This window comes from Gossypium hirsutum, chromosome A01, assembly GCF_007990345.1.
Source record: "Gossypium hirsutum isolate 1008001.06 chromosome A01, Gossypium_hirsutum_v2.1, whole genome shotgun sequence".
Taxonomy (NCBI): Eukaryota; Viridiplantae; Streptophyta; class Magnoliopsida; order Malvales; family Malvaceae; genus Gossypium; species Gossypium hirsutum.
This window is the reverse complement of record NC_053424.1, coordinates 39060376-39069566: the sequence shown is the minus strand read 5'-3', so window position 1 is coordinate 39069566 and position 9191 is coordinate 39060376. Positions and strand designations below refer to the sequence as shown.

Here is a 9191-nt window from a genome sequence, read left to right as displayed (position 1 = left end):
TTACGTGTCTAGACTTGTTATAAAAGAAACAACTCTTTGTAGCTTGTTATTGTTTCTTTTGAGCTGGACCCTTAGCAGCTTCATTCTGATATTTTCTTTTCTTTCCCTTGTCTTTAGGGGTATTGGCAAGATGAGCACTTTCAGACTTATCACGCTTCAACCTTTCTTCCTTTTGCACAAAATGAAAAATGAGCTCATTTAGGGCCCATTTCTCCTTTTGACAATTATAATTAATTTTAAATTGATTAAACTGTGCAAGAAGCGATACCAAAACCATAAAAATAAGCAATTCCTCAGAAAGCTCGATCTTAAGTGCCTTAAGTCCTAAAGCAGTATGGAACATCTCCATAATGTATTCACTTATGTTTCATTGACCTTTATACTTCATAGACATCAAAGTATTCAAAAGTGATGTCATCTCAACCTTATCGTTTTTAGCAAAACGTTTCTCAATTTCTTTAAGGAAACCCTTGGCCTGAGTAATCTCTTCAGATTTTGTGCCCCTAAAGGCTTCTAGAATGTTGTGTTTCATGATCATTAGACTCATACGATTTGAACAATCCCACCTTTCAAAATCCTCCTAACATCAGGGTGCTTTCCGTAGTGAGAGGTGCAGGTTGTTCTTCCCTTAGTGCAAGGTTTATATCCATACAACCAAGCACTATAAGTAAGTGCCTTTTCCATTCCTTAAAATTAGTCCATGGTATAGAATTTATATTAGCAAATTTTATGACAGCAGAAGATTATTTAGCTGGATATGGAACAAAAACAAGCTTAAATCACTATTCATAAGTAAACAATAAATTCAATGGCTAATCTCATCTCAAGATACCAAACACAACATTAATATCAAATCTTTGGACAGTAATATTAACAGTAAGCGGTACTCTTGTTGTAGCAATCAAACATTGATAATAAATTATGTCAAACAATGAATTAATCTTTGGACTAACTTATTACTCACATAAAATACCTTATAATTGTCACACATTTATCACCACAAATTTCGTTAAAATTCTACCAAATATTAACCTACCTTTTGGTCAATTAATAAACGCATGAATCACAAAAACATATAATCATCTTAATATTTCAAATAAACTAATCTACACAAAGAGGTCACTTTAGCGGTATTTTGTTTTAACTAATTTATTTAAAATATTAGGCATCCTTAATTAAAAGCCAAAATCTGAATTTATTTGTTTCAAAAAATTTACCTTAATTTCATCTTTTAATCAAATTAAAAGATAATCATATATATTTATATAATTTTTTAAAACTAACATGCATTAAACCAATCAAAGCATGCATATATTATATATTTATATATAATAAAATATTTATTAAAGAATTAATTTATATATAATAAAATATTTATTAAAGAATTAAGCCATGTGTATATGTTAACCCTTTTTTTTAACATCAAAATAAATTCCTTAGACCATTAAAAAAATAAAAAAAATAAAATGCTTTCAAAGAAAAGGCACAAAGTGACAAAAACATGATTTTGCAAATACAGTAACACAAATCATGAATAAAGAAAACAATTGAATCGCAAGAAAAAGATTAAAACGCAAAAACTTTTGTAATTAAATTCATCAATTCGAAAATCACTCAAATTAAAAATTAAAACAAAACCCTAAAATTTTAAGATGAATTCAAGATAATCAAGATCTTAACAAAATTTACTTTAATATAAACCTTCAAAGATCAATATATAAACCCATAAAACTTCATGAATCAATTATTCAAAATAAGAACCTTAATCAATTCTCAATGATTCGATATGACGAGGCTTAGATGCCACTTGTTAGATTTGTAAAATTAGTCTAAAAATAAAACTAAATAAACCAGGATCTATCCCGTCAAATCATCAAGAATAAATCAAGAACAAAACTAGACGCGAAAGCATACCTGAATCCATGAATTCCTTGAAGTTTTACCGGATCTTGGGGATTTGATCTTCCAAATTAGCACACAAGAACTTCAAAGAATATTTGCTCTCTCTTTCCTAATGATGAGATATTAGAAAAGATATATTGTGTATAATTTGGGGACCATAACCCTAATATTTATAAATTTGGCATATTAGTTCTAATCAATTTCTAATTAGCCCATCATTAATTAGAATTTGATTAGAACTCAATTACTAGAGTATCTACACATATTTAACCCATACTTTATTTAATAAATGAAGTCCAATAAAATTCTAACCAAATTAGATCACTTTTAATTTGGGCTAACCTATCATGATAATAAATAATAACATGTAATTACCCTTATTATATATGTGATGTCTATATTTTCTAATAAAAAGAACCATAACCGAAAAAAAAAACTGAGTTTTAATCCATTAATTGACATTTTCAGTTAAATTTTTATTTGCGTTTCCTTATTTTTCTCTTTGGTTGTGTCTTCAGCTAAAGCTTTATGATTCTAGGTTTTCTTTATCCATAATTCTTGAATTTGAATTAGTAAGATAGCATCTTAATCCTACAGGCATTGGTGCAAATGAAGAACTCGTTCACTCGCTTTCCGACAATTTTACAAGCTTCTGAGCATCATCGAAATGCTTAGGAGGCAATGCTCCCGTTCTGTTGGTTGTTATAATGAAGCAGCTTTTCACTATGTAGAAAAAAATAAAAATAAAAACTGTTTTGGACTAAAGGACCCTAACTTTAATCAAAATTCCAAAAAAGAAAAAATACCACTTGTCAATCACGTCAATAATAATGGATTAACCTATTTTTTTACAACAGTGATTAATTTGAACAATTAGAGTGATATTGAATTTTGTTTATCTTAATCAAAACTTCACTGATTAAAAGGTATATATCATTCTCTAGAATGGCAAGACATTCAGTTCACCTTGACAGACAATTTACGGTAGAAAGCATTTATATACATTTCCACCATTCAATAAAATTTAGTTTGAGTTCTATGAGGCACAAGGAATTTCTGGCTGACTGTTGCCATGAATGGCCTCAAAGACCTCAACACAAGCTTTCGAGAATCCCATTAATGCCTGAAATACATTGGGAAGGCTAGTTTTTAGATTGCTTAAAATCATGGTCTTGCTTAATTGGACTGAGTTTAGATGTTTGCCTTTCTCCACATCAACTCGCTTCTTTAAGGCTTCAGTTTTGGCACGCTTCAATGAAAGAGGATGCTTTGGGCTCAGCGTGGAGTTCATATCTAAAGTTAATACGCTTCCCTCAACCTTTTTCTCCATCTCAGTCAGTGAAATTAACTCCTTCTGCAACCTTTTCTGAAGCTTCTCATATTTTCTTTTCTGGTTGTGCTCCACAGCCTGCTGTTGGATTATAGATTGGATAGCCAACAAAAAACTCTTAATGGTCTCTGATGCCACCTGCATGCACCGTAGAGATATAACTCAAAATGATAGCATAGAGGAGATAATTTAACTAAAGAACTGCTTGAGCACCATATCCCTAATACTTGTATAGTAAAGTTTACCTTATCAGGTAATTTTTCAAAACCAAGATGCCATTCTTCACAAAGCCTACGAACTGCAGATGAGCAATGACTCTGCTGCTGGTTGCTTACAAGGCAATCAGTAAGTTGGATCCACTGGCAGAGTGTTCTTAAATACTCTTGTTGAGATTTTATGAGCCTACAGAAGCTATAATACCAGAAAGAAACCTCAGTTTCAAGCTGAGCTGTAGCCTGAAGACGGGATTCAGTAGTCAAATCCATGCTTAAATGATCAGTGAGATGATTCAACTGCTTTGAAATATGGTTCTGAAATTGATGAGATTTGTACATCATTTTCCACATCCCCATCAGACTGTAATTGGGAAGATTAGACAATTTGAGCAAATTCAATCTTATACACTACTGAAATATAAACCATAATTCAAATAGTTCAATCACCCCAAGATGATTAAAAAAAAGACACCTAATCAATAACTGCTTAAGGCTTATGGACAATTTCACTAAAAACTGAAACAAGACACGGAAGATAATTTAAGTTGGAATTATAAATAAGAAGATTTCATCATACACATATGGTTTTTTCTTGAATTAATGTATACTTGACACCTTGTGAAAGCCCCTTCAAAAATAAGTGAATTTCCAGAAATCAAATAATGCTAAATTACTTTGGTAATGAGGACCCTATCGACAACCGCATCACACCAGAACTTTGAGGTTTTTGGAGTATCTCTTCATTTAAGTATCACCAGGGCAAAGCTAGAATCTTGGAATTTGGAGGGCCAATTTTTTTTTTCTTTTTTTTGGGGGGGGGGGTACAAAGTTAAAAATTTTACTTCAAAAGGACTAAAATTGCACTATGAATAATGGTAAGAGACCCCATTTAACCAGGGGGTCAAAGCCCCTGCCTTCTCCCCTAACTACGCCTTTGTGTATCACTGAACCGGTTAAAGAAATCTAAATATGTACTCATGTAGCATAGCAACCAGATCTTACCCTGAAGTTAATGCAACCAGTTGTGGGTAAAGCTCCTCATCAATGAGCTCCAATATAGATGAACAGGCTGTACTTATTGAATGTTGCAAGCGTGTCATGTCATTCTCCAGATTCTCAACACTTGATTTGATTTTCTGAGTCTTGGTCCAGTCATGGTTTTCATCTTGCTTTTGGAGCAACATCAATTTCTTTTCAAGCTCCAATTTGGTAACTTCTTCCTCCTACAAACATCATTATCACATTAGGATAAGACTCATACAGAAGTCAATATGAAACAGAAACCAAGGCAAAGCATGGTCATAAAATAGTCAATATATAGCTTAAAAGATTCATACCGATGTATGCATTAAAAGATTCTGACATTGCCACCAAAATCACAATCAATAGCACATTATAATTTATTCAAGTTTTAATCAAATGACCAGGCTAGGTATCACTCTTACCTTTACTTCCTTGTAAAGCTTCTGCTCTGCAACATATAGCTTATCAAGAGTAATGCAATGAGCTCCAGGATTGCATGGTTTGCTATATCGACACTGAAAAGCATCTCTTGCAAGCTGAAGGGACTTAGAAGACCAGCTCCATGACAACGCACTAAAAACCTTTGCAGAATTGCTCCTGTTTCCTGTAGTGTAGACAAGTTTGGAAACAGTGTGCATTTATTACAACACAATGCAGCCAGCCAGATACTGGCTATTTGATGCTCAAATCACTTATTACAAGATCAAATAACAATTACCAAAGTAAAAAGTTCATTAGTATTCACTTTAAGGCCTAAATTGGTATCCATATTGCCAAGAGAAGAAAAAAGCACAGAAGCATGAAGACAAATATAATTCCAGTTTCGGCTTAGACAATTGCATCAGATAGAGCTTCCTATCCATGTTTTTACCATAAGAAAAAAAAAAAAGAAGCACTTAAACATAGGGAAAATGATACTCGTAAAATAACAAATCATTAAAAGGTTTGCTTACTTTTGTTTTCATTGAGTTTCCATGGAAGAGAATTGTTCCCTATGTTGATGTCTGTAAAAACAGCTATTTCCTTCCCACCAGCTGATGCCTTCAAAAAGTAGTCATCTAAGTCCTTCATAATTCCCTCTAAGGTCTTGTTGTTCTTCAATACTAACATGGCTACATCTGTCGAATCTTTATTATACCAGCTCATGATTGATGAGCTATTATCAGCTATTTCCCTTCGCAGAGACCTCATAGGGGGAGTATTTATGGCAAAACCTTCGACAAGTTCTTCTCCAGGATTTTCATCCTCAAACTGCATCCTACTCTCTGCCCAACTTTCCTCCTGAATTGGTTCCACTGTTTCACTCTGTTTTGGATGATGGAGAGGTGAAGTAGACTCAAAAAGGTCCCAATAGGTCCATGAAGAGCTTGCAGTAGGAGGTGGTGGGGTAGAACACTCATCCTGATTAACCTTTGCGCTTTCATCTTGGGCAGCTTCGATAATACCATTTTCACCGGCCTTTCTTGGATCAGGGCTAAAAGAAGGTGGTGGCGGAGGAGGAGGAGGTAATGGGGAAGGTGGAGAGGGAGGTAATGTCAAGCAATGAGAGGTATTTTCAAGTTCTAATGAGTCGGACTCAGTAAACTGTCTCAGGGTTACACCAGTATTCTTCAATGCCCTCAAATATGCCAACTGGGCATCCGCAAATTCTCCTCTATATCCCACCAATTGTTTCATAAGCTTCTTCCGCTCCTTACAAACCTGCACCCTCCCTTCTCTCTGGATCCTTGAAGCAGCACAACCCATTTTCTCAATCAGGGATCATTAAAGTATCTACTTTAACCTGCATTACACAAAATCAAGCCCATTTCTCTACAACTTAAGTGTTGCTTATAATGCTGAAAAAGAAAAAAAGTAAGACCCAATCCTATTTCTATGGTTAATCATGCATTCTATTTCCATTAAGCTGAAATGATCACAACCATAAAAAGAACACACCAACGCCCTAAAAGGCAAATTTGTATTTCTCATACATATGAATTCCTTTCCGGGAAATTCAAAGATCTCAAATATCGCAAAGCGAGTAGTTAATCTCAAAGAAATTTTACAACTCATGCGTTAACAAAGCAGCAGTCAGGTTCCCTTGGGTAAAATGATACTCGTAACCACAATCTGTTGCTTCTGCAGGATCTTCATACCTTACTTTTACGGTTACCAAAGGCCTCATAGAAGACAAAAGAAAAAGACTAGAAAACAAGAAAAAGAAACCAGTTGCTTTGTATGCTATCATATCATCTACCTACCATAAAGTAGCAATAGATTCAAATGGATGCCTTTGTCCTTAGGATTCTAACAAGGTTTCTCAATCAAAGTGATCATCAATATAATCAAAGATCAAAACTTCTAACCTAAAATTCTTACCTTACATGCCTTTCAACGACCGCTGATTCAGATCCTCAACAAGGCAAAAAATAAACAAAACAAAAAAAAAGACGCACCTAGCTTCCAAAATCTTTATTGCTCAAACTAAAGCTGCAATACAGCAATTCCAAGACCAAAGAGAAAAGGGTTCCTCAGTAAGATAATTTTGAGTAATATCTAAAAGGAAAGAAAAGGTAGAAAAAACGACAAGAAGACAATGTGGCTGTAATAGAAACTGCCAGAGACAGAGACATGCTTCTTCTTTCTTGTTGGAAAACTAAAACAGTAAAAACAAAAGGAAGCAATCTACCTTATGACTGAAGCAATGATAAAGGAAAAAGTCAAAACTCGAAACAGAGGGGAAATGAGAGGAATTGCAAAAACTTATTAAAACTTAAAAGATGAAAAGCACCACCAAAAAGAAAGGTGAAAGACTTCTTATTTGCTTAGCTTTCCAGAGAGAGAGAGAAAGAGAAAGAAAAAAGAAAGAAGCATCAAGTGAGAAGAGCTCACCCAAAGACAAAAGCATCCAAAGCAGAGGGAGGAGGCGAAAGCAGGCACATTTTTGCTACCTTTAATTAATTAAAAAACTGAACCCCTCTCCACGCTAGCATGAGTGCGTTTTCCATACTATTATTATGTTTGAAAGAGGCCCACGTCATTAGCTGACAGCTCACTTTAGCGTCTTTGGTAGCTGTGTAAGTTAGCCTCATACTTTTGTACATTTTAGTAGAGTTGTTGACATAAATGGTCTTATCGTCGCAGGTTGCATATCAAAATCTTTGATAATTGCGCATAAAATATTTTATGAAGGTTAATTTATTAAATTGAAATAATTTAATACACTTGAATTGACTCGATTTATGAAATATATAGAGAAGTTTATTTAGTTTAAAATAACATTTCGGTAAAATTAAAATTATTAAGATAATTAATGTAAATCATAAGGGATAAAGATGTATAAAATTTAAATCCTTTTTAACTTAAATTTTGTAGATAGGCACAAATCTTAATCATCGATGTAACTCAATCTATATCTTTGGATTTGGGGGAGCTTAACTATAAATAGACGTCTTCACATTCATTTGTATTCACTCAATTGCAAACCTTCAAAGTAATAGTTTATTTTTTAAAACATTTACTCAAATACGTGGTGTGTGTTATTTTTCTGTGGCTTCTTATTCGTTTGCAGTTTATTTTTTCTTTTGATTTTGCTTCTACTTTGCTTTGGTGCCTTAGACAATTTTTGTAAGAATTCTCATTGTTCGAGAGTAGGCTCAGTTAGGCAGGAATTGAACCCAAGGAATTACCTAAGGCTGTGTGGTTTGCTAGACTAAAGCTCTAGCCTCGTGACAGTTGGTATCTGAGCCAGTATTCGAAGGCACCAATTGAGATGAAGAAAGGATGAGACAATCAAAATGTCCCGATGGAAACCCATGAGAGGCCAAGAAAAATAACAGATCGAGGGATATGTTGTTGGTTTTGGAAAATCAAATTGTCAATCTCGAGATATCCATAGGTGGTGTGAAGGAAACATTCAAGGTAGTTGAGGGGCGTATTGAAGAGTTAGACTTGATGAGAGTGCAGCTTAGGGACTATGTGGTGGAGGCTTTTAATGCCAATTGGGATGTGATGAAAGAGGCTCTAAATGCCTCCATCGATGATCAAACTGAGAAGCTGACTAAGAAGAATAATGCTCTCAAAGCTATGGTCGTGGCTTTGAAGGAGAAAACTAAGGCCATGATGGAAAAAATTAAGGAGCTTGAGGGAGAACTCGTTGTGTGCAGAGTTGCTATGGGAAAAATGATGCTAGCTTCGGTCCTTAAGTAGCGCAAAATGGATATCCCCAAGTCGAAAGAGTTTAAGGGATGATGTCTGTAAGAGATGTGGACAATTTCTTGTAAAACCCCTAACCCATACTCGTCATCGAAATAGGGTTTCGAAGTATTACTAAAATATTTAGAACATTTTATAGATAATTTATGCAGATTACTATTCATTTACCGAAATCAATCAAAACGTCCCTTACTTAGACCCTCGAGGTCCAATACGAGTATTAGAATCAAATCGATACTTAATCGAAAACTCATAAAGATTTTCAAAAAACTTCAAAAATTTTCCAAGGTTGCAGGGCTCACACGCCCATGTCCCTAACCCGTATAACTCTCTAACTTTTAAGGCATGAAGAAATTGAAGTCACACGGCCAAGTCACACGTCCGTGTGCTAGGCCGTGTGGTAAATTTTTATTTTTGAAATTTAGGTGCAGTTTTCACATGGCCATGTAACACGCCTGTGTTCAAGTCCGTGTCAACCACACGGCAGAGACACGGGTGCGTGTCTTTGCCCATGTGCCCAATTC

At 34.6% G+C, this 9191-nt stretch overlaps 1 protein-coding gene across 11 annotated transcripts; it reads right to left on the bottom strand.

Annotated features, from left to right (window-relative positions):
- Positions 1-2818: 2818 nt before the first annotated feature.
- Positions 2819-7470, bottom strand: LOC107918126 (protein ALTERED PHOSPHATE STARVATION RESPONSE 1). Of its 11 annotated transcripts, none has more exons than XM_016847650.2 (7): positions 7142-7435; positions 6832-6942; positions 5424-6253; positions 4893-5074; positions 4450-4670; positions 3478-3808; positions 2819-3370 (listed from the first exon to the last, which is right to left on the bottom strand). In XM_016847650.2, the coding sequence occupies exons 3-7, from the start codon at positions 6214-6216 to the stop codon at positions 2939-2941; spliced, it is 1959 nt and encodes a 652-aa protein (XP_016703139.1). In that variant the 5' UTR covers positions 6217-6253; positions 6832-6942; positions 7142-7435; the 3' UTR covers positions 2819-2938. The 11 variants fall into 11 exon arrangements, with proteins under 11 accessions (XP_016703139.1, XP_040944004.1, XP_016703143.1 ...); XM_041088070.1 differs by having other exon boundaries at positions 3478-3643; XM_016847654.2 differs by having other exon boundaries at positions 6909-6942.
- Between the last annotated feature and the right edge of the window lie 1721 nt (positions 7471-9191).

Coding starts and splice junctions, on each gene's coding strand:
- LOC107918126 (XM_016847652.2), bottom strand. CDS start 6,216: ATGGGTTGTGCTGCTTCAAGGATCCAGAGAGAAGGGAGGGTGCAGGTT. Junction 3,809..4,449: donor CTGGTTGCATTAACTTCAGG/GTAAGATCTGGT, acceptor TCCCAATTACAG/TCTGATGGGGATGTGGAAAA. Junction 3,371..3,477: donor TTGAAAAATTACCTGATAAG/GTAAACTTTACT, acceptor CGGTGCATGCAG/GTGGCATCAGAGACCATTAA.